General features: G+C 38.9%; 1 protein-coding gene across 1 annotated transcript; it reads left to right on the top strand.

Moving 5' to 3' along the window:
• The first annotated feature begins 2158 nt into the window (after positions 1 to 2158).
• npm1b (nucleophosmin 1b) lies at positions 2159 to 25195 on the top strand. Its single transcript, XM_075481937.1, has 10 exons — positions 2159 to 2229; positions 2501 to 2583; positions 5560 to 5679; positions 5848 to 5941; positions 6223 to 6314; positions 6642 to 6724; positions 7441 to 7504; positions 21066 to 21161; positions 21276 to 21350; positions 22502 to 25195. The coding sequence occupies exons 1-10, from the start codon at positions 2181 to 2183 to the stop codon at positions 22553 to 22555; spliced, it is 810 nt and encodes a 269-aa protein (XP_075338052.1). The 5' UTR covers positions 2159 to 2180; the 3' UTR covers positions 22556 to 25195.
• Positions 25196 to 25473: the final 278 nt, after the last annotated feature.

Raw genomic sequence — 25473 nt, 5'->3', positions numbered from 1 at the left:
ATCTATCTATATATATATATATATATAAATATATATATATATATATATATAAATATATATATATATATATATATAAATATATATATATATATATATATATATATATATATATACATCTATGTAAATTGACAAAAATAGTCCTGCGATCTGTACAGTTTCTTGTTGATATGTGTCCAAGCACTACAAATCTATCAAAGGGTTTTGACATATTTGTGAAAGTAGAGTTTTGATATTCTTGAATTGGGCACAAACGGATGAAATCAAACTTAAACGAACTGAATCTACTTTAAACTCTAAAGGAAAGCTTAAACCAGCAGTTGTTTGTTGGCCTTTATTTCCCCCCCTATCCATTCAGTGATCACCAGAATCAGTAATAAGTCAGAACAACAGCGGTGACAGATGTAATCATCAAATGCAACTTAAATTAGTTATTTTGTCCTAGCTTCTTTATATTGTTCTTGTTGTTCACAATTCTTGTAGTTTCAGAGAATAACTGGTTTGACCGGACAGTTTAAAAAAAAAAACAATGCTCTGAACACTCTGAATTGTTGTTATTGATAGTCTAGCTAGGACATGTCAGTATAATGCGGTCATCAGGAGTGTCTTAATTTATTATTTATTTTCTCTTATAATGCAATAACTTTTCCCACATTAAACAAAAACAACCCAATACACACACACACAATATTTATTCATTTTTATCAATATTTTTTATACATACATATGGAAAACATGCCTGCAACTGTTTGTTGCTTGTCAGAGGGCAATAAGGAACACATCTGGTTAAATTGTCTTTGCCTATATCCAAATGTCCTAACATGAAATGAAACTAATGAAATACAAGCTACGTTGTAAGCTAACAAAGATATATATAAACTTTAGACGATTTGAAATCACAGAGGACACTTTCCCAAAAAGGTAAACTTACACTACATAGAAGTGTGGAGAACAAGAATACTTTTCTTGTGATTAGTACTGGGTACTGGGTAGGTTTGACAAGAGCATTTTTATACAGCTGTTTGCTGCTCTTGCAAGAAAGTCTATGAGCATCAAATAATTTCCAGCTGAGTCAGGTGAAGAGTGAAGAAGTCTCTCAGCAGGTCTGACAGCTTGACATGGATATCAGAACTAATTCAACCGGTTTGCATGACATGCAGTCACAAATGTCTTGCTGACACTGTAATGTGCACACTCGCATAGTACAAACAGTTATATGGGTGCATGTTTCAACACTTGGGTGCATGCAGGGACAAAAGCAAACATTCAACCATACACTTATATATGGGGTAAAAAACACAGATGGGAGGAAATAATTTTAGGATAGATTTTACCAGGGTGATAAACCAAAGGTTGCTGAATCTTACGTTATATTCGCTTCTTAAACAGGCTTTATGAGAAAAGAACATGACAATTATTTGAAAAATCAAGTCGATAGAAAATCCATTTGTATACCCATTAAGGAATTTGTGTGAAAGTAAACTGCATCATTAGCCAGGATGGACCTGCAGACATGTCCTGACAGTTAATGACACATTAAAGCTTTCTGAAGCTTCAGGCCGTGCATGACGTTGATTAACTCTTTTCAGCTACTACTGGTACTGTATTAAACTCTCAGTACATAGTATGTTGCATTCTCCAAAATGAGACTTTTGGTTGATATCACTAGCCAAAGGCCTGATTCATTAGTTATAACAGCATGTGGGCATTGGACATAGGAAGCAATATGCCATTCTTGACGTGAAATTTACATAAGAAGTCCAGTGAAATTTAGGAAGACATAAACTTCTTCATAAAGATCCTGCTTACATATTTCAAATATTGATACTTCTATCTATCTATCTATCTATCTATCTATCTATCTATCTATCTATCTATCTATCTATCTATCTATCTATCTATCTATCTATCTATCTATCTATCTATCTATCTATCTATCTATCTATCTATCTATCCTGGGTCAACATATTCTATCAAGTTTTTTGTTTACAGATAGCTGCCCACAATCTACATCACGACAGTACCATCTAGTGTTCATCAAGTAGAACACTGAGTCTCATTTGTCCCGCCTTTTCTTAAATCCAATTGGTGTAAATAAATTGTCATGCTCATGACGTACTGCCTCCCTATTGGCTGGTCTCTGTGTTTGTCAAACTAGTTTCCGGAAGTATCTCACCACAAAGATGGAGGACAATATCTCAGATTTTAGCAGACCTCAAATGTACTTGTTTGGTGAGCTGGCTTGTTCAGACAAACATTAAATTAATGGGTCACACAATCAGTTTTTATTATCACGTATATATAGCTATTAAACAATTTTACAGGCAGGGAATTAGCTAAACAGCGGGCTAGTCTGTTTTTTCCCTTCGCGCGCCAATTCAGCTCTTTTGTTAGCTAGCCTTGCAGATACACCCCCATATCTGAAACAGTTTTCTGCATTTGTTTATGTTGTCTCAGTGCAAGTAGAAGCGCAAGGTTGGTTACACGTTTTGTTCTCACGCAGGTTGTACCTTGAAATCGGATAAACGGGAGTTCAGAGTTGACATAGACGACGACGATGCAGAGCAACAGCTGTCACTCAAAGCAGTAAGAAACTCGTTTTGTGTTAACTTAGGAATGCTTGTAGAATAATCACTGCAGAACAATGTGACTGTTAAGCCACTTTCAATCTGTTTGATCAAAAGAGTTGCACACATGAGGGTGCACTTTGTTTACATGTTTAAAACGTTGGCTGTGTTGTTGGAATTCTGCTTTAGTTTAGCTTGAGTTCATAACCGGGACATACTTTAATAAAGCCTAAGACAGCAGGTGGCTACAGCATTACGGCCACCTGCCTAATGGGTAGCTTCCCTTTTTTATTCCGCCAAAAATAGTCCCGATCCTTTAAGGCATGGAGTCCAGTGAACATTTGAAAGAATGCACTGGTATCTGGTACCAAGCCCTCCATAGATCATACAGCACTTCCCACAGATGCTCAACTGGACTGAGACCAGGGGCCCCTACTATGAAGCAAGCTCAACATATCAAATCAAATTTATTTGTATAGCACATTTCATGCACAAAACAATTCAAAGTGCTTCACATAAAATAAAAGCATTGCAGCAGGGAGTGTAAGAAGCATTAAAAATACATAAAATAATATAAAGAGAAACAACTAAAATTATTTAAATGAATTTAAAAACAAGCAACAGTCCAGATAAATTAAAAGATATCGTGAAGATTTCATGCATAGACACATAAGAAAATAAATGTTTTTAACCTGGATTTAAAAATGTCTCCATTTGGTGAAAGTTTAATCTCCACTGGCAGTTTGTTCCACTTGTTTGCAGCATAACAGCTAAATGCTGCTTCTCCATGTTTAGTCTGGACTCTGGACTGGACCAGCTGACCCGAGTCCTTGGATCTCTGCTGGGTTTATATTCTCCGAACATATCACCAGATGTATTTTGGGCCTAAACCGTTCTGGGATTTGTAAACCATCAGCAGGCTTTTAAAATCTATGCTGTGACTGACTGGAAGCCTGAGTAAAGATTTTAAAGCTGCTGTGATGTGTTTAGATCTCTTAGTCTGGGTTAAAACTCTAGCAGCAGCGTTCTGGATGAGAACGGATGATCCACATATCCTCTGTTTATCTGGCATTGCTAAGGGAGCTCACGGTACTACAGTAATGGTTATCAACTCAGTAAATTAAATTAGGTTTGTCGACTGGGTTTGTGCGCGTTCATGTAAAGTGGGTGGAGTTGGCAGCACGTGGACAGTCCACAGTCATATAGCAGGCTGGAAAGCAACACCAAAGCAGGAAGGAAAGCTGACAAAAGAGTAAAAGAATGCCAGCTATGTGAATGCATAAATTATTATGGCTATCAAAATCACTGCTATGTCCCTGAAGCATGAGTAGCTCTGGTGGTTCGGGTTGTGTCCTGCAGGTTTGTTTATAACAGGTGTGAGAAAGTTGTATTCTGTCAGATGCAGCATTTGGCTGTTTTTAATGCTCTTTGCGCCAAATAAAAGAAATAGATAAAAAAAAAAGAAGGTCAGTAAAGTGATTCACACCAGTCAGTGGATCTGTGGAAAAAGTCAATTTTCTTTCATCCCGGCTCTAAATTGCTAAATGAAAAAGGTTGTAGTTGTCTAGTAATTTAATTTAGTTTTTGAACCATTTTAATAAGATGCATGTGGATAAGAAAATGTACAGATAAGATGCAATTTGGCGAGTATTAAGACACTTTGCTAATACGTTGCTGGAGAAAATAACAAAGAAGTCTCTTATAGTTCAGTGAATATATTAAATAAAGATAAATAATATTAGTGCGTAATCTTAAGGAGCAAGCTTTAGTGTAATCAGTCCCTGTTTTAGGCTGCAAGCACATTCCCTTTGCTGAGCTATATCATGAAGAGCCTATCAGTGAAAGTGAATTGGTGTAGTCTGGCCTTGACTTTGGGCTTAGTACAGAGAGACAGTTCACACACTGATGTCTTCTTTTACCTTTTCTTTTTCTAAGAGCAGTAATTGTTTGGTAGGTGGTGCAGAAAGCTTTCCAACATAGGTTGTAATGGTAAGAAGGGAATCAGCTTTGTGAGACTAAAAACCCAGAGTTGAAGCTGAAGTTACCTCACAGGACACTGATCCTGCTTTGTAGTAAAGGCCCCTGGAGAATCTGGAAGCGAAGTCAACACTTCAAACTTTCACTCCCACTAATTTTTGCTGTGTGGCAGGGCGCTTTATCCTGTTGAAAAGGGCCACTGCCATCAGGGAATGCCGTTTCCATGACAGGATGTACTTGGTTAATAAAGATGTTTTGGTAGGTGATACGTTTCAATGTAACATTCACAAGAATGGCAGCACCCAAAGCATCACACTGTCCCTGCTGGTGCTTCTTGGTGTTATGTCTTCCCCAGGTAAGCATGTCCACAGACCTGACTTTCCGCATGACGTAAAAGAAGATATGATTCATCAGACTAGGTCACTTTCTTGAAATGCTCTGAGCTCATGTGTCCATTAAGGGGCTGTGCTAGGCTGGAGCTATGCGTCCCCATCACACGTCAACTTCAAGGACAGTATCCCACTCACTGCCAGGCGCCATTCTAATGTTTTTCAGCGTCACTGCTCGTAATGTTATGGCAAACTTGCTAAAATATCGTCGGCATGGAAGTTCTTCACTGCAAGTTAACAGGAAAGAGAGCGAAATTTGTTGTGGTGTTTTGGTTCATTCATGAATAAGATAAGTTTATCTGTAGAGATCCATTACAACAGAGCATCTTTTCTCCCAGAGGTGCTCCACACCTGCTTCACGGATACAAACTTCCTACTTTTAGTTTGGTAAAAAGGAGCAATACTTGCAAACTCTCCTCCAAACTCAAAAGTCAAAGTTGCCTCAACCTGTAACCATGTGTAATGTGAGTGTACAGGGGCTGTATATACAGTGCAGCGTTGGAAAGAGCACCAGCCTCTGCCAATTCTCATGTTAAAGTAGAAGTTATTTCAATACATTTTGCTGATTGCCTCTGCTCAGAGCTGGTTGATCTCAAACAAATTTACTAACGGCTGTGCTGCTGTTCCAGGTGTGTCTGGGAGCGGAGGCTGAGGACAAATTCCACTTGGTGGAAGTGGAAGGGCTTACTTATGATGCAAAGACCGCCAAAGTGCCGCTAGTTGCCCTGAAACCTTCTGTCTTGCCCTCTGTGAGTCCATACCAACACTGACAGTATTTTTTTTAAGTATTTAAGTGTCTTAAAATCTATTATTTCAAACTTTTTGTGACTTTGAACACATGCAATTCGGTTAGTATAACAGTAATTGTGAGATAGACACATTCACATTGTAATTTCTGTTGCTGTTTTGTCATCCAGATGAATTTAGGTGGGTTTGAGATAACTCCTCCAGTTACCTTTCGTCTCCTTTCTGGCTCTGGTCCAGTTCACATCAGCGGTCAACATTTTGTTAGTGAGTATAAAGACTCAGATAACAGTTTACTACATCTGAAAGAAGCACTCACCCACTGAAAACCATGTTGTTGAAAAGTAAAGAGTCGGGCACTGACTTTATTTTCATAACCATCACATTTCTGTATGCTTCCCTCTGTAGTAATTTGTGCTTCCGAAACTGTTTTAGTGGAAGGGGGGGCATTTTTATTTATCAATGAATTTGAATCTGTATTACGATAAATATCTGAATTAAGCATTACTCTGCTGCGCCGCTGTCACTTATCAGTCTTTGCATTGTAGGCGTGAAAGACTCGGACGATGAAGAGGAGGAACACAATACGTCCCCTGTGAAGCGGCCTGCAAACCTGTCGGCAGGGAAGAAGCCTCCATTGGTAGTTTTCCTGCTAAAGAGCTACTTCTAACTCTGTAGGAACGTTATCCCAAAGAAAGAAAAGCTCAGGCTGAGGTTCAGTTGTAAAGTTAGTAAAATACAGACGTGCATGATTTTTACGTTTTCTTTATTTAGTTGTTGAAAATAGCCAAAGGAAAGAATGTGTGTAAGTTTCTCAGCAGTTGTGGTGTTTGCCTGCTGCACCAAAGGTACAAATAAAGTGATTTCAGTTTAAACATTAACACAAATTATTAGAATAAAAATGATGCTCTTACTTAATCGACTAAACAAAATGCCCAAACTGATCAAATATTAATTTTCCCTGCAGAAAAAACTGAAGATGGAGTCAGATGTTGACGAAAACGACGATGACGACGACGAGGAAGACAGTGACGAGGAAGACGATGATGAGTATGATCTTCTTTATTTAAGATAAAAACAAAGTCAGATTTTTGTAAAACTCTGACCTGTTGATTCAGTTTTCTCTCTCTGAGCCGTAACTGACAGCACACAACATACTTCTTTCAAATTCTAGTTTGAATTGAAAGTTGAACCATGTGGTCATTTTAAAACATATGCTATGAATAACCTGCACCAGATTCAAGGGCTACAAGGGTGTAAATGAAATCCAGCTGAAGGGGAAGTGTAGTATATCCCCTTTAACAGATCAGATCGTAGGTCTGTGACAAATGTCACTATTCCATCAAATAAACCGATCACAGTGTGGATCAGCCGTGGTTATAATAAACAACACTCCTGTACTCCAACGTGTGCTTCACAGCATCGTCTCTTTTATCATGTAATGTGTCTTAGAAAAGGCTCTGCTGTAAAAAAGTGCAAGATAAATGGAGATGATTGATTAATCGGTTAATTTACTGAGATTTAACGTATTTCCACGGAGTATGTGAGGAAATGCTTTTAAAGCTCGACCGTGCAGTCGGATTGTTTCTGTCTTTTCCAATAAAACTCGTCTAATGAGGACCTTCCCTTTGTGCTCTAAACACAGTTCAATCTTACTATCCTGTAAAAAGATAAATAACACTTTTTTTTTTTGTCTATAGTTGGAAATGAGGGTAAATTCTCAGTTTATGTAACTTTTTTTTTTTTTTTTACTGTACCTCTTCTAGTGATGACGACAGTGATGAAGATGATATAAAGCCTCAGAAGAATGTGGAAAAAGTGCTCAAAAAAGTAAGCCTGGTCTGTTTTTCCTCCTTTGTCCGTAGCCACTACATACAACAGAATATAAGCAAACGTGGATGGTGGATTTGATTGTTGCAGTTGATCATTTCAAACCATCGAGTGTGCACTGATTAGGGTGGACATGGTTACGCTAAGCTTGCTGGAATATAGTTTATACAGTACATTAGGATGCTGTGAAAATTGTAAAACATGATGAAAGATGAAAACAGTAAAACAATCATGACCATCATGCCCTCCAGTTTAAGGTTAAAGGGACCTTTTGGCTTGATACTGGCACACAGTTTGAAAGCCAGTATTCATGATGGCACAAGGAGTGTATAAGATGAGTTGTTGTGAGTAACTGGTACACACCGATGAGGGCGAAACTAATACTGAACCATATATGGTTTTGGTGTAATATATGCAGCCATCGAGTCAAAGTCTTTTTCAGAGACCTTGTAGCCTGCAGTTCAGACCTCTTGCCCACTTCAAACAGTCGGTACATTATGAAAGGAAAACTATGACAAACTTTCTAAATAAAATTGGTTTAAACTTGGATTTTCTTTAAAGGAGACATCACCTGCTGTTACTCATATGTAAGATCTCCTATTTCAGACTTTCATGACCCATTGTAATCACCTTGAAATTTAATGATGATTTTGATTAAAAAAAATAAAATACTGCATTAGCTTAATGGGCTGTTTTTTTTAAAACTTATTTTATCTCATAGAAGCAGGAGAAAGACTGCTATTTGAACTTGAATTGAAAAGTTTTTGTTCTTATTCAGTTAAACTTTAACATTATAATAGGCGCCACATTTATGGGAAACCTGTCGATGCTCCTTTTAATTTATTTATTTATTTATTTTGGAGTCCTGAACAACCAATGATTAGCTTTAAGAGTTTTTATGTCAAAGTTTTCCTGTTGTTTTTCGGTAAAACAGAATCTAAGTTGGTTTTCTTTTATCTCGTGAGCTTTTTTTTTTAATGACATTTTTACTAGCCTATTTATTTATTTCCTTCTGTTCCTAATTGAGTCTTTTTGGCTGTTTGGCGAGTTTGATCCATCACCACTATTCTAGCCTAACAAAATGTCTTTGCAGTTCAATAATTGAATTTTTTGCTGTAAAGTCTATTTGTTTGAAATGTTTCCAGTCCCGTCTCGTCCACTAGATGTCAGAGTAGTCAGTGGCTTTCCCTCAGTATTTTATCGTAGAAGGAATTTCTCAGTGTTGCTGCCGTCTCCCCACTCCCATCTTGTTTCTACCACATCATTTAGAAATCTGCAGACTATACGCAATAGTAGCATTTCATTTCAACAAGCCCTACCCATTCCTGCACCCACTGACCGTCCACTTCTTTGTATGAGACAAAACATGGAACGTTTTCATCCTGTTTGCTCATGTACCCACCTGTTTTCTGAGAGTAAAATACAGGGTTTGTGTGGTGTAATGATCGGATTTCTCCTCTGTAATCTGCTTGAATTCTCACCGTCTCACCAACAGAACCAGGTTATGCTCCACACACATACACACACTTTAAAGGTACACCCTGTACACTTTTACATCTAAAAGTGTAAGTCTGCATGCACATTTGCATAAACGCAGACGGTATGGAAACATTAACAGTTGATTGCTCTCGTGCATTAGGGGAGAAACACACAGGACTTGCAGTTACACACTCTCTCCTTAGTTATGGGAAACATCTTCAACCATTTTTCTGAAGCACTGCATATCTTTGTCCCTCTGTCATCCCACTGTTAATATGATTGCTCCTTTTTATCGTTTCTCATGCCATTTCAGCTTTGCACCTGGCTTTTGCCTTTGAACACTTGTTTTGCGTGTTACCACAATCGCTTACAAGTGTGTGGGTGCATGTGTGTAGCTGCCCCATTTTTACGTCTGTGTCTGTTTGTGATTTTTCTTCTTCCTTTTTTTTTTTTTTTTTTTTTTTGTTAAAAGCACGCTATCCAAGTGCAAACTGTGCCAGGCAAAAGATCAAAGCAGGGCAGATGCGCATACCTGCGACGTGAGTGCCGATCCTTCCCTCAGGGTCAGATGACAGCTGAGCATTTCTGTCACCTGTTGATTTATTTTGTTGTCTTCTCAACCAAATCCTCATGCACCCCACACCCCCTTCCCCGCATGATCTTAATCCTTCAGCCCCATAACTACCCTGTCCCATTCTTTAATAATGAAAGCACAAAGCTTTAGAAAGTAGGGCTGGGAGCAATTATTCTTTTGACTCCTAATTCAGCTGTGTTTTAGGATAAATGGTGTTTTTCTTTTGTTGTCAAACCTCAGTACTGTACAGAGTTTGGATCACAATGCGTCCCAAGCATCGAGTATCAGATATGGCATCAAATACTTGTTCAGATTAATTCGATCTTAGATCTTTTATCAGATTTTTGTTTAACATGAAATCAGGATGTGAACGTTACAGGTGGACCCAGGTGGTCTCAGGTGGTCTCTTCTCTTGGCTATTGACAAGTGATCAGTGATCAATCATCTAATTCAAATTTACTAATGGGCTCAGTGATATTTTGCTGAAAATTTGCCCTTTTTTTTCAGCTTTATGTGAGTAACAGACACATCTATGGAAAGAATATTCACTTTAAAAAAAAAAAAGATTTGCTTGTCGATGTTTCAGTTGCAGGTTGACTCGACTGCTTTTACAATTAAACCTAATGTCATTACATGAAAAGGTTATCATACATTTGGCAACAGAGGAGCCACACTGAGAACAAAACACCAGTTTAAAGAAAAGTGAGTCAAATTGTGTTGAAGGTGAGTCATTTGGCAGAAATAATACGCTGAGTCCAGGATTCATCAGAAATGTTTGGAGCTGTTGGCCCAAGCTTGAAAGTCGCACAGACAATCAAAAGTACTATATTCTGACAAGGGTCATTTTGTTGGGTTTATTTTCTGGTTCTGATTTGCAGGGGTCATCGGTTAGGACCATTGGAAGGTCCCTGGGGGGAGATTCTGTGGTATAAATGCAGCTGTAGTTGAGGCCACACTGACACATCTCACGCTGCTACAACTAAAGCCGATGAACTGCTTCGCCTCCTGTACAGCATGGAAACTGCAAGCAGTCATTCTGCTGTGTTTCCCTGTATAAACTAACAAAGGTGTTTGTCCTTCGATGCAACTTTAAAGTAACCTAAATTCTTCAAAATGACTATAACCACACGTAGCGCCTCCTCTTAATAAATACAAACTGATAGATCTGAATGAATAAATATAGATCTGAATAAAAATCAGGCTTTCTTTAGCATTAAACAAGCTCTACTCATAAGGTCCTTTACCAGGGCTTGAGTTTGACCGTAGATTGCAGGCAAAAAGGTGATTGTGTAAAGGTTCTTACAGAAATAGTGATTGTCTTCGACTGAATAGCTTTCATAATTTATACTGAGCTATAAAAGTAGCCACAGATTTGGTGATTCTCTTTCCTCTGAGTTGGAATGATAGGTTCATTTTTGGCAGATTATTTGGACTGGCTGTGTACCTTGGAGTTGCGGATATTACCTCAAGATGAAACTAAAGCAATCAGTTTTTGTGAGGTAGACTTTACACATTTACTGCTTCTTAGTTGGGTCTTATTCACTCTAAAACTCAAAATAAATCCAAGGTGAACTCTTTCCAAACCCCCTTGCTGCTGTAGTAAGTATAACTTTAAAACTATGTGACGTTTCCTCTCACATTTCTTGCTCTTTTGGGGTTTACAGCAGTTGAAAAAAGGTTGTCGTTGTTCCACTGAAGTGGAAAGTGATCCTGTGATATTCATATACTTTAATTAATCTCCATTATGCTCCATCACTGCATTGATGCAGAGTCGGACGCACAGCTATTCATCTTGGAATCAGTACATTGGGATGCGCTTATGTGCTTGAATGATTCGAGTAAGCAGTGCCTGGGTGTTTTGCAGAGTTTTCCCTCCTTCAGTTGCTCTGTAGTACATTACAGAAAACCACAATGACTGTGCTGGTCACATGTCTTGTCTTTGTAGTATCAGGGGTGTTCTTCGACTTCTGCTAGAAGCAAAATGATTCAGATGGTTGATTAAAGACCACTATGATAAACACAGTAAAAGGGACAAACCTGTTTATTCAAAGGACTGAATTTCAAATCCATTACGTTCCGTGCCCTCAGGTGCAGCTATGACTTTGTGTCTCTGCTTGATTGAGTTTGAGTCATGAATCAATGACCTTCTGATTTAAAGAAAAAAAACAAAACACAAGCTTTGAATCCTAAGTCTTAACTTCCTGTAATTTGTGTTAGGCATTGCTGAAAAGGATTGCTTGTGTTATTGTGCTGTAGCAATTGTGTCGACACAGGCAATTATACTTCTAGTCCATTTTTAGTTGAATACCTTTGATTGCAAGAAAAGGGTTGGTGCTCAGGAAATGCTGGCGCTTGCCTGGGCTATTACAAAGTAATTACACAGGCGACTGAAAGCCATGTAAACCTGACATGAAGGCCTCCAGAGTGGAGAACAATGACAGGTTATTGGGTTACTAAGCAGCTGATCGCTGAGAAATTACCCAGCCTGTCTTGTGTTTCCTTTACAATTTTAGAAGCCACTGCTGCTCGGGAAAAGTTCTGTTTTTAATGCAGACTGCAGATGGTTGAACTTTTCGGCCCCCACTACTCTTTTAGAGCAATGTTGTTTATTCTCGCGGAATATATATGTTTCTGTTTTCATGTGTGGTTTTAAGATACAGTAAGATACAGTTTGTGGTGCCTGCTGCACACATATTATTGTGATGGTGTAGTGACGGGAGAAAACAATGTCTTTTGTGCTTTTACACGTCAATTGTATATTTTGTCAGTTAAAGGCTTGACAGTCGGTACTTTCATATTGGGGGTTTCAAAACTCCAAAAAGGGTAAAGGAAGAAAGACATAACGAACACGTAGAGTGTGTTGATTATATCGATGGTTAAATATTGGTAACGAGCAAGCCATGAAAACTTTCATCCAGGTGTCGATAAATACAGCCACAACAAGCAACTTTATCCTGTTTATACGCCAAAAAGATTAGTTTAAACTGGTTTTTCAAACGTAGGTACAATCGCAGAAACGAACCAGTTAAATCTTTTCCCTTTGCCAGTTGTAGTGTTTAACTTCAACACGCTCAGAGTAACAATGAACAGAGAGTTGGAGTTACATCCAGTAACTGCCACAACCTTCCAGTGGACAAGCCTATAACCAGAACAACATAAACGGATGGCATTATGCTCTAAGCATGCAGGCTGTTGTGGGCCCCGGCTTCTGATAGACATGAATTTTTTGATAATCGGGTCAGTTCATTATTTTTTGCTGGACTGAAGTAAGCTGCCAGCTGTCTTGGAGATGGATAAAATTGATCAGTCTTTGTGTGTTTTTGTCTATAAGTGCTGTTGGTTTAGGAGCCTCTGTATGAGACGTTTTAGTTAGCAAACAAAAAGTAAGCTGTGTCCACGTTTGCTCCTCTGAACACGTTTTCCCATCGATGCCTACTGGAGCCGGAGCTGATGAATACCTGGAACTCCCGCAGAGGAATTTGACGTGGGACTGAATGCGCATTAAAGCACTTTCCCATTGCACTTAAAAAAAAAAAAAAAAAGTGCTTTAGTTTGTAATACGCGATTTAATATCATTTTTCAACATTACAAACATTTGAGAAGAGCAGCCTGGTCATTTGAGTGTGTTAAAGTCCTTGCATGTTGCTCGTTTCCTCGGAGCCCAGAGCCTACCCCTAAGAAACCCAACAAGACGCCTGTGAAACGAAATGGCCCTGCAGAAAAACATCAGGATCACAGATCGAACCTCATATAAAGGGATGGAAAGGCTGTCACCAGGCCATGTTTTTTTAAATGATGCTTTCTTTAATATGCTGATGGAGTAACAGAAATTAGCTGCAAGAAGTCCCACTTTTTGATATATAAGCAAAGTTTTTCATAAAAATACTGAGTGATAGTTGAACGGAGGCTTCACATTAAGTGAAACTATTAGTACTAGAGATATTCGTTACACCCCTTAATATAACCCCCCTCTTTCATTTCTGTTTTTTTTTTTGTTTTTATATTTAAAATATAAACTGTAAATATTTCAACTAGAATTATGAGGCTAAATTGTGTTTTAAAGGACTGGACTTTTTGATGAATTAATATAATAATAATAATACTAAAAGCAATTCTGAGCAAAAATAAAGTATGTTACTCTTAGATGGATACAAATTAAAGTTATACTATTGTGTTAATGAGGACATGATAGTATATGATGTGATAAACGGTTATTATTTTATTTAATATGTGGTGTCGCAGGCTTCGCAGAATATAAATTATTTCTCAACTCAGCCTCCATTTTCTTTGTATGAGAAAATGAACTTCCCACCATCTCCAGCAGGTTTCGAGAAGAGCCTTCGACCTTCAGGCAAAACTGGTTATGCATTGCTTTACACTTTAAAAAAAAACACAAAAAAAACAACAGACCAATAAGTTGGTCTTTTGGAAAAATAAATATCTGTGCTCAAAATATTGGGTGTGGTTTCAGGCTCAGAGCCTCAGGTTGTTTTGCAAGTCACCATTAACAATTTAAAAGAAGGAAAGAAAAGCTTTCACATTCCAAACCTGAGGAATGTAATGAATGCATGTTGCAATTAGTTCATTGTGATAGTTAATTTCTTGGATAGTACGTCTTGGACACCCGCCTCTGAAAACCCAAAGCTTGAACTCTGCCTGTCTTTAAGCAAACACACCTGACCTCCAAACAGGTTTCCTGGGGCAAGGTTTAAACCTGTGACCCATCAGCTTGACCCTGCCATCTTGAGTTGCAGCCACCTTTGATGCCCCTCACCCCTCTGTGGCTCACACACACATCAGGGAGAACAAATTGGTGAGCTCCTCTGCGAGATTACACATTTCACAAAGCATGTTAAAGTGAAGGGAACGACTTGGATCGAAACTCTGTTTAGATAAGAGGTTATGTGTTGGCATGGCGATGCTGACAGCATATGCGATAAAACATGAATTTACTATAAAAGACCCATCACTCGTGCACACTTGTGGCTCACGAGAAAAGTGTCATGTTTTGTTGGAGGTCATGACAGAGAGTTTCTGCTTTTTGTCATGTTGAACACTAAACCACAGGATTGCTAAACTCCTGAGGCTAGAGAGGGATTCCCTGAGGCTGCATTCCTGCTGTGTTGGAGAGAGCAGCAAGCTCTGCAGTGTCTTTTGTCCAGACGTAGCACAGAGCTCTTGTGGTGCTTTTGGGGATTAGCCAATGGGCAACTGAACCAGCGAAACCTTTCCCGCCAGTTTAACTCTCTGGCCCTCTGTGCTTTTATTACTCCCATCCCCTCTCCACTGCTTCACAACTGCTCCCTCTCTACAACCTCTTCACACCCCTCACTTCCTGGACACACCTTCTCCCAATTGCTCTCATTACCATCGTTTGATGTCTGGTGCAGCTTGCGCTTCCAGATGCCCCTGAGGAGCGAGGAAGCGGGCGTGGATGTCTGTTTTTTTCTCTCCTAAATGCAGGTGACTGGTCATTAGATTAGCTTGTCAGATGTGTTGCCAGTACCGCAGTTCTCACCTCTCACAGCCCAGCATGTAGCGGCACCTTCTCCTGTAACAGGCTCAACATGTGAACCAGTTAACTCGAGTCGTGCTGATCTGAGGTAACTTAATCTTGCAGCTGGTGTTGTGTGATTAGTGGGTTTGGAGAAGTTGATGTCTCTAAGCACACGTCACAGTCATAAAGTAGTTAACCACTTCACTCAGCCTTATCCCAAAAGGGTGTGAGTCATTGTTTTAGCAGCTGATTGACATGTATTCCAACAGATCTCGATCTCATTTATTTCTGTGAGCATGTTTTCTCTTTAAGACCTGAAAAGTGTCCAAAAGACCAACCCATGTACACACACATACAGAGAGTCTGCTACATTTTTACTGGAGCGGTCAGAACACTTGCTAGCCCCCAAATTGTACCTTTTGAATGCCAAAAAATAACATCAAACTGAATTCAATAGGCTTATTATTAGATGTGTGAACTTTTGATGGCCTCACAATTCAATTTGATTGCAAACTGATTGACCTGTTAATGATTCAATCGATCCCAAGAAGCATCTCAATGTTTTGCATCCCTAAATGACTAAATAACTATATTAATGAATTATTAGTAAATGGATCAATGTCATAATGGTCATTTTTTGTAGCCTTGTGATTAAAACTTGGAAATAAACAGAATTATGGTAGCAATGTCAATGAGGTATAGCTCTTAAAACTTTTAACAGAATAATGATCTTGGCTTAAAAAGTCTCTAAAACAAGTTGTGAAACGATTCTTGATGAGCTCATCTTGCCACCCTTATAGCTGGATTGTAATGACCCACCTCAGTACTGTACTTACTGTATTTTATACACAAATCAGTGTTCACAGAAGTTCACAGATCACATGTAATGGCCAGTTTTACTCGGAGATTACTTTTTCAGGGCTGTAGTTTCGCTGTAATGTGCACATGTAGCCATTTCTGTAAAGTTAAGTCAAGTTTTTGGGGAGAGATTTATCTGCATCTTCAAGTCCACAGAGCTTCAGCTATAAAAGTTGACAGATTGGTGATTCTCTTTCCTCTTTAAGAGTAGAAAGAGAGCAAAGTTGGCAGAGCCTTTTTTTATCTTGTGGCTGATAAGGCAGGTCGGCTGTCTTCCTGGAGGTTGCAGACAACAGGTCAGGGTGAAAACCGCTCCTGTGGTTTGCTCATATCAGTAAAATTGCCAAAATATTTAATTTTTGCATGGCAGATGAAACTAATGGAACAACCAGCATATCACAGTAACAGTATCATAATTTTGGGTCTACATTTAACTTCGTCTTTGGCTTCTTCTTGTGCAACAAAGCATGCAACTGTATTGTTCGGCTGCGGCTGAAAAATCACCAATTTACCATCGTATACTCCGTGTCCGCATCTAAATGCCTCACAAATCAAGACCTTTCCACCATTATTATCAGTTGTGTTTGGGAACTTTTGTGCTGCTCTGTTCTGAAACTGAGCAAAAAACTCAGGTTATTTACCTAATTCATGAGCAGTTATTTCATTTCACTTCATGGTGACAATTTCTTACATTTTTGCGTGATTTATTGTTGTTTAACTTTTTGGTTGCATGCAGTCTGTGAGTGGGTTGGGATGGGAATTAAGGTTAAGAACTCTCCAAAGCCTCCGGATCGTGCACCTGTGAGCTCATCTGTTCCTTTATCAGTGCCAGCAGGTGTTGCGGCAGTGTGCACTGATTGCAAATGAAGAAGGTCATCAGCAGACATCCATGTGTGCTGTTGTAAAAATAGTCATGGAAGAGAGGAAATGGCAGTCCTAAAACATCCCATCTCATCTCATGAAGGAAGGTGATAACAGTGATGGGACTAATTCCTGCAAAATGATCATTTTACTATCATCTGTGGTACATATATCTACATTTTATTTGATGCTCCAAATGGTTGCAACACAAGTACTACTGATGCTGTTAATCAGTAGCACAGTCAGATTATCGACTAAAGAGATTATCTTTTAACCAAAAGTTAATATCCTGTGTTATGATAACATCAGGCCCTGCTTAGCAGAGTTTTATTTGACTGGGAATGGTTAGATGAAGATGATGCTCATTCATTTGCTCCACTTTAAATGTTGACCAAGAGACTCTTGCTACAGCTAACTTTAGTTGTCAGGCTGCTGACAGCTCAGCTAAATCTCCTCACACTTGGTGCACAGGCAGGGAAAGTGATGAGTGAGGAACTTCTTGCACATCTTCAGAGGGTCCACATTCTTGGTGAGCTAATTTTCAAGCTCTCTGAGATGGGAGCTAAAAAGGTATAGAGTAATCAAGTTTCTTATTGATATTCTGCTGTAATCTGTTTAAATCTGTGTTATTTACATTATGGAGTTGACAAAGACGATAAATCTAAAGTTTATTCTGGTTGGTAACAGTGTTTCCCACAGAATTTTTGGAAACTATGGGGGGGGGGGGTAAATTCACGCGGCGTAAATTTGTGCGACTGCAGATTTTATTTTATTTGATTGATTTGCACACATTCATTCAACTATAACAAAAAAATACACAATAAAACACAACAAATTAAAAAAATGGAATGTGTGCTGGAGATGTCAGAAACCCTTGTGGGCTTACATAAGGAAACCTCATCTTGTCATTAAAACCCAATGATGACAATTGTAATAGAAAATATTTACAGGTTAAAACTAAACTTCATGAAAAATATGAATGGATCATATACAGTGAGGACTTATGCCTTTTTGAGAAACTTGAAAAGGTTTTCCTTGATAACAAAGGGTGTGGGAAGTACACAATGAGTTCAGGAACACATCAGAAGTGGTTTGGTGTTGATATCTTTAAAAACAAGAGAGCTATTACAAAATAAAAATCTAAAATGGAATTAACTATGCACACTGAGTAAATGTTCTACCTAAAATGATTTTTCTGGAAACTAAAAGACTGTGAAAGCTTTATAGTGAGTTCACAAACCCATCAGAAGTGGTTTGGTGTTCATTGGTTGAATATCCAGTGAGAACAAAAAAAGGCGTTGCACTTTTGCGACGGTCCCTAAGCGCTCCGGCTGCCGTAGTTGACTTAGTATATTCGGCGCGGTTACTCTGATCTTTCAGGCTTACTTTGGTGAGTTGATAAAGCCTGTGGTATGTTAGTCTTAGTTTTCTGTAAATATTAATACCGTCCTGAGGCTAATTGGTGCGGTTTTCGTGTCGCTATTACAATTACAAAGCCGGAAAATAGGCGAATGTCGAATATAAAACCAACTTCACCCCGCTCCGCCTATTCGGGATGTTTGAACCACACATGCGGGACAGATGAAACACCTTATTTTAAACAGAAACTATTGAGCTTACTATTTTTTTAAGCAACATACCAGACAACATACTAGTGTACTCGTCATTGCTCAAATTTCACATTATTTCTCATAATATAAATAGGTCAAAAAAATATGTTTGTCAACGAAATCACGATGATTACAGCTGATCTTTATGCACGCGCACCCACTGATCTATAACGTGTGTCAATCGCCCCGACAGCGACTAATAACACATAAACCTTTTTTGCCACTAAACTTCAAAACTCTGACATTGCACACTTTAGGACATGTTTAATTACTAATTCACCGGTTGTATAGTCATATTGGTTGGTTTTCGAGGAAATCGCTGTGTTTCAAACGATTGGGATTCGGAAACTATGGCGGCCAAAAGGAAACTATGGCGGGCCGCCATAGTTTCCTCAATGTATGGGAAACACTGGGTAAGCTGTTGTTATGGTGCTTAAAACCTGTGTAGTCTAAGAAAATTGGGTCAGTAACTGATAAAGGAATTGATAGAGAACAGGATTGATGATGACATTGGTATCAATAAAGTTGTCTTAACTTCCTTTCCTGGACAAGTGAAGATCATTTAGAGTTGATGACAAGTCGATGACTCTGAGTGCCATTAAAACTTCCCAACAACTGTTCATAATTAAAAGAAACAGAAATCTATCCTGAATGTCAGAAAAAATCAGAATATAGAAGACTGTGAGCTCTGCTGCCGGGGGAACACACTACCAGGCCACAGCTGTGATCCTCGGAGAAACACTTCCGTATAGGACTCTTAGGATTGTCACAGTTCCCAGTCACTTGACGGTTTCCCCAAACATGAGCCTCCGAGGTTCTCATTCCAACAAAATGACAATTACTATCCCTGGACAGACTTGATGAGCAAATGTGTCACAACCATGTGTTTGCACTGGATTGAAGACGAGAGATTGCATCAAATGATAGTGTGCTTGTGATTAAGTTCCATGTCTCGTGGCATCTGTAATCAGTGTCTGGCTCAGATGAAAAAGCTTGCCGGCTTTGAGTGTTTATCAGCTGTTTCAGGTCCACAGCTGTCCTTTGGAAGTAGAGAGCTGCCCGTAAATAATAAATATGTGGTGCATTTGTATGGCCAGGAGCCAGCAGCATATGTGTGTGTTTTTTCTTGTGCCGTGTGGAATGTTTGTGTCAAGGTTTTGTTCATTTTATACCTTTTGATCTTCGCTGTAAAATGCAGATTTCTCAGGGACAGGGACAGATTATTGCTTTATTTTTTTCTAACTAAGCGGAGAATTTATTTTCTTAAAATTATCCCACCTGTCTTTTACTGTTTGAAGCCACAGCTTGAGGTAGTTTAGGTAATTATAAAGGATCAAGTTGTGACACACGAAAGACGCAAGAACTTCAGTTCCAAGTTTGAGTTTGGAGAGCAAGGTCAGTAGGTTTCAAATGTATCAGAGGGACTTTTTTATTTTATTTATACTTTTAAATTGACCTATTGTGTTACATTATTCTGTGTGTTTTGGCTACACATGCTTCTAAATATTGTGGCAGCTCAAAGCAACTCCTTAAATCGTATTTCTTTCTTAAAAATCTACTATTTTATTAGTTTATAATCCTGTCTTTTGCTGTCAGTATATTCCGATTTAGTGAAGTGTGGTGTATAAGTGGTGCACAACATTTACTGCAGTTATGGAGGCCTCAACACTCAAGTCGTCCCATTCTTCCCTCATGGAGCTACAGAAACAAGCCACAGGATAGCAAAGTGTATTGAAGAGGGAACAGTCATCTACCAAGCAGAAATGAAATAAGTGCACATGAGGATGTTTTTTGTTTTTCGCTGTGCCGGGTAAACAGTTGCTCAGCACATTGCTCCTGCTGCCTTTCAAATGTGACTCTGCCTATCAATGAAACCCTGCAATTTCACTGGATTCCACACTGCCTTTGCTTGTTGGGACAAGCTCTGTGGCTTGTGTAACATAAAGTCGTACCGTATGGTGTGTGTGTAATGTTGTGTCACATTGAAACACTTCCTAATTGAGGACCTCTGAGCCTTTGGCGGCCCGGGTCTGGTCCCACCCACGGGCCTTCAAGTGAACTGCTAATGCTGTTCTCCTCCTCCCAAGAATGAGAGTCATCAAGTTTGAAAGAAGCTCTTTTAATCTCACCAAAGGACCACAAAGGTCTGTTTTAGGCCATATTTAGCATTGACCAGTCAAACGTGTCCTCTTATTTGTAGAGATCATGCATTTGATATCGTATGATGTTGCACTTGTAGCTTTTTCATCAATAGAACCTTTGTGTTGTTCATTGGAGAGTCATACTTTGCTCTCTCCTCCTTGCAAACAAATAAGACATAATTTGTACCTGATGCATGTTAAAAAGATGATGTAATTAGGCTAGAACGAGTTGTCCTTTCTGATGCTTTCATCTTCCTCCAGCTGCTTGCCTACGCCAAGCCTGTAAACACAGACCCAGACTAAATGGGTCACGATAGGGCTGTAACCCAGACTGGCTTGTTGGTCAGTGAAAGAATTTATTGTCAACATGTCCCAAGTTTTTATTTCAAATCGAGATCAAATAGGAACACAAGAATTGCCCCTTCGTAAAAGAGGGAAATATGGTGGCATCATTTGAAGCTATCCTGTTATCTGCAACTCTATAAATCTCTCCTAATTGACACATCGGCTAGTGTTTTTACCCAGCTGATATTTGTTCCAGACACTTGCTCCAGGAAAAGACAAACCCCAGGCTGGCCCGTCGAAATCTCCATCTCTGACTGAGATTAAGAGCAAGTTGTCAACAGCAGCCAAGGAGGTAAGGCTGTCATCCTCTTTTTTTTTTTTTTTTTTTTTTTTTTTTTTTGCAAATGATCCCTCTTAGTTGATTGTATGACTGTTAGGATAATGATTTAATGTTTTTTTCCCTCAGGGGAAACCACTACCGAAGACGGAGCAGAAGTTTGAGAATTTCGTGAAAAGTTCTTTCAAAATCTCTGACAAAAAAGTGAGTAATGATTGCAGTGTGGTTTTGAGCAAATTGATTACCAGGGATCTCATTGTGACCTTTTATTGATTTATATCTGCTGTTTTTGTTCTGACATTTCATGTGCAATTTATATCAATTGTCTGGTATAATTGCCGTGAGTGCACTCAGTCTTTTAAATGCTAAGACAAAAGGAGTCGTTTGCTGCCAGATTTTGAGACGTATTCCTCTATGAGCACATCTCCACAAACCTAATTTTAGATTTAAATCCTCTTAGTCGTGACAGATCTCCAGCAATGGATTATTGTTCCTCACACTGTCCTTGTGCCTGACACTGTCCAGTGTACCTCAGACATCTCTTCAGCACAGAATGTTCTTTCTTTTTTAAAAATATATCCGTGTTTTGTCGGCGGGCTCTTGTTAGATGGAATGGGAGTACACCTGCCAAGGCAAACTCGCTCTCAGTGATTTACTGGAGTTTGTGTTGTGTAGCCTAATGAAGGACTGGTAGTATGTGAATGGTACCAGTCTTTTTCACATTCAAGGCCTTTGACCAAATGCAGGACTTCAATCTTTCCTAATGCTGCTTGTCATTTCAGCAGAAAAACAAAATCCCCTGCACATTATTTTACAAAGCATGAATTCATCACCCAAAACCCTCGGATGATTACAGACTAAAGCGTTGGATAGGAAAGCTGCATCAAAGCATCTTTTAGATTTTGATCACTTGAATCAGGCTATTTGAACGCTCTGGTTTGTAATTGTTTGCAGTGTTAAAATGTTAACTGTACAGCTATGAGCAGGTGGAAGCTCTTTAGAGCGACACAAGGCCTGGGTGGACAAGGAAAAGAGTGGGGGTGGAGTCGGGTTGGGGAGAGCTTGTTGATCCCAGTGTGTAGAAACATCTGTGGAAGTGCTTTGGTTTCATCAGCCAAGGCTGAGTTCTGTCAGACCTGGAGCACCTAGTCATATACTCTGGTATGTACTGCTGCCCCCACCCAACCCCTCGTCGTTCCCCAACAGTCCCAACCAAACTCAGCGTTCCCACAGGCAAGACGCACAAAAAAAAAGCATGTTGTAGTAAAAGTGAGTCATGTGCCTCGTGCTGTATCGCACTTCATTTGGATGATTTATATTTCACTCTTCTCCTTTTCTCTCCTCACCTTCCTCAGGTGGTCAAGGACCTTTGGAATTTTGTGCAAACACTGAAGACAGACAAGAAGTAACACCTGTTGATGTCGAAGCATTTGTATGATTTTTTTTTTTTTCTGCCAGACATTTAAAGGCACAGTCGGCGAGATTTCCTGCTCAGCCTCGGCCAAATACCTTGATTAGGAGGACTGATATCTGTGATATTTGGTAAAGCCATTAATGCATAGATTAAGATGTCATTGCTTTTTTTTATGTTTTAGATTCAAAGCACCGAAGGAGCTGGCTCACTCTCAAAATCTCAAACTGTAAATTTTCTTCTCGGGGAAGCTATGTACTTATCTGGAGATGGTGCCAGTCTGAACCAACTCCGGGGATTGGAAGTTTAAGCACTACCTGTTAGGCTCTGCAGATGTTTCTCACTATAGGAAAGAAACATATCCTGACATTTGTGCCAGTTTCAGGCAATGAATGGTTAAACCTGCTGTTTTCTAAATGCATCGAACAAGTGATCATGTAAATAATTTGCTAAAATCAGAGATGATGTATAGAAAGCTAGAAACCAATTACGGTAGACTTTAAACCAATCAGGAGTGTCTTATAGTCCTAAGGACTCACCAGAGACATGCAAAATAAAAAGCATCTACAGTTGTAACCCTTATTACCTGCAGCTGGTGTAACTGTCAGATTACAGAGGATGTTTTACCTCGCTCTACCTTATGTGCTTCATGTAGAGACGGTGCAGCTGCTTTCAGGTGCTTTGCTTCTGTGACTCTCTGTCCACCTTCAGCAATCAATGCAATGGGAGATATTGCAGAATGTGCCTTTAAATATCTGCTCTGTCACCAGAGATAAATCATAGTCCCGATGTGTGTGAATTTGAGCAGTGAATACAAGGGTGTTTGAAACAGTTGATGCAAAGCAGTTGGATATTTTTACATCATCAGCCAGTGACAATGAGTGTTTTCTGCTTCTGTCTACTTTTGCTTCTTAAGATGCTTATGGTTTGTACTGAGTTTAGTCTGGGCTACTGTAAGTGCTCCAGCCATAGAAAATTAATTCAGTCAGTTGGGTAAAAGCACATCCGGCAGCTCAGTGCACAGGAACAGTTTTTAAGCTAGCTTGCCAGCAACACAGTGGTTTCGTTTCTTCTTTTTTTTTTGTTTCCATTAACAAAGCATTCTAGAAACTGATGTGTGCAGCTTGTATCTGATGAGCAGATAAGACCTGTTTGATTGTGTTTTCAACAGGAAAATGCCCTTCACATTCCTGGATGAGAGCCGTATCATTGTTTATATCATTTTCTTATTCTTTTATATCAGGCCTCTGAACACATTAATCACAGTGAACAAAACGTTTCCTACACAAAGAAGTGTGAAAATAAATGGATTGGTAATGCCAGGATTATATCTGTGAGATGGCACTTCCAGGTTAGAGTGTATCTCAGTATATTATACTGAGATTATAAAGAAATAATTGGCTCAAGTTAAGTTTTTTTTCTTAAAGGTACATGAAAATGACATCAGGGGAACATGACTCAGTACATGTTTGCACTCTGGTATGTCAGTAAGCATGCACTCGCTCTGAGCTCCCGTCTTTATGATCCTAATTCCTTTTGAGAGCCAAATGCTAGCAGTTGGATGCCATCATTAACTGGTGGTTTAGTTGGGTTCTACCATAACATTGTCTGTGAACAGTATTTTAAACTTCTTACCAGTAGATTTCAACTTGTTCCTGTGATGTAAGTTACCCTGATAATTTACTGAAAGCTGTTTCAGATGTTAGCGACTCCTTCTTTTTCGTCCCCGAGGTTCATGCTTTCTTTTTCTCACGTTCATCGCAGAGCCCCGTGTCGGTGATTTTTAGTACTTTCATCTTATCAGACTTGGTGAACATTTATGTAAATAAATCTCTTGCTTTTATGTACAAATCTGGCAGCTCAACAGTCGTGTTTTAAATTTATGCTTAATCTGCCCTTTTGCAGCTTTGGACTTCTTGTTTTTGTCTTTATTTGAAAAGTCTAGTTTGATATAAACCTCCCTTTTAAAATGTTGTCCTGTTTTTGATAACCTTTCTTTTTTTTTTGTCTGTCATCTTTTTATTAGGTATTAAGTCATCATACGTCCAATCACTGATTACAAAAATTTGGTTTAACATTTGGCTTTAGAAAAAGCCAAAAAAAGCCATTAGCAGTTAACATGATCTAGTTTATCTGTTTTCTTTTTGTATTTAGCTCCATAGATGTATAATAAATAGGTCTCTCATTAAGCTTTGTGTTAGATCGTTTTGCAGTGCTACTCTACATGTTCAAACATTAAACATAGAACATCAAAACAAAGTTGTCATTACGTTTCATTAACTTGGAGTAGGTGTAAACAACCATTGTTTCAGCCTAAAGAAGCTCTGGATTTATCTGTTTATCTGCTCTATCAATCCAATAATTCCCTGTGTGTTTTTCTTATAGGTATTGTTGCCTTGTGTCTGTTACCTGCATTGTTGGTCACTAAACCTCTAGTTTGAATCGGCAGGAAACAAGGCCACAATGACTTGTTATACACGTTGTACTGTAGCCGAGCTTGAATTATTGGCTGTGCTAAACCAATAAGTGTTTAAAGATTAACTTTATGATTATTATCCTGCCACACCTTTAGTTATCTTCTTCTTTTTTTTTTATACCTACCTGTATCATTACCTGAATAAACTATAAATTGAATTTCCTTTGTCTTTGAGTCACACGTTCCTACTTTATGTAGACTGGAGCTGCACAGTCTTTCATATGGGTTTGGTCAGTTTATCTTTACAGTTTTTACTCGTACAACAAAGGTGTGGATCATCACCAACAAATCCTGAATTCTTGAAAGTACGATGGAGAGACTGCAAGATTAAAGTTCTCTGTTGGCATCGTGTTATCATAGATATGGATGTCACAGCAATACAATGATTTAAACAAATAGAAAAAGGTTACTTAATTGTGGATATCCTGAAATCAACACAA

This window comes from Odontesthes bonariensis, chromosome 13 (genome assembly GCF_027942865.1).
Source record: "Odontesthes bonariensis isolate fOdoBon6 chromosome 13, fOdoBon6.hap1, whole genome shotgun sequence".
Taxonomy (NCBI): Eukaryota; Metazoa; Chordata; class Actinopteri; order Atheriniformes; family Atherinopsidae; genus Odontesthes; species Odontesthes bonariensis.
Note: the sequence above shows the minus strand (reverse complement) of the source record. Positions and strands in the feature narration are given on the sequence as shown.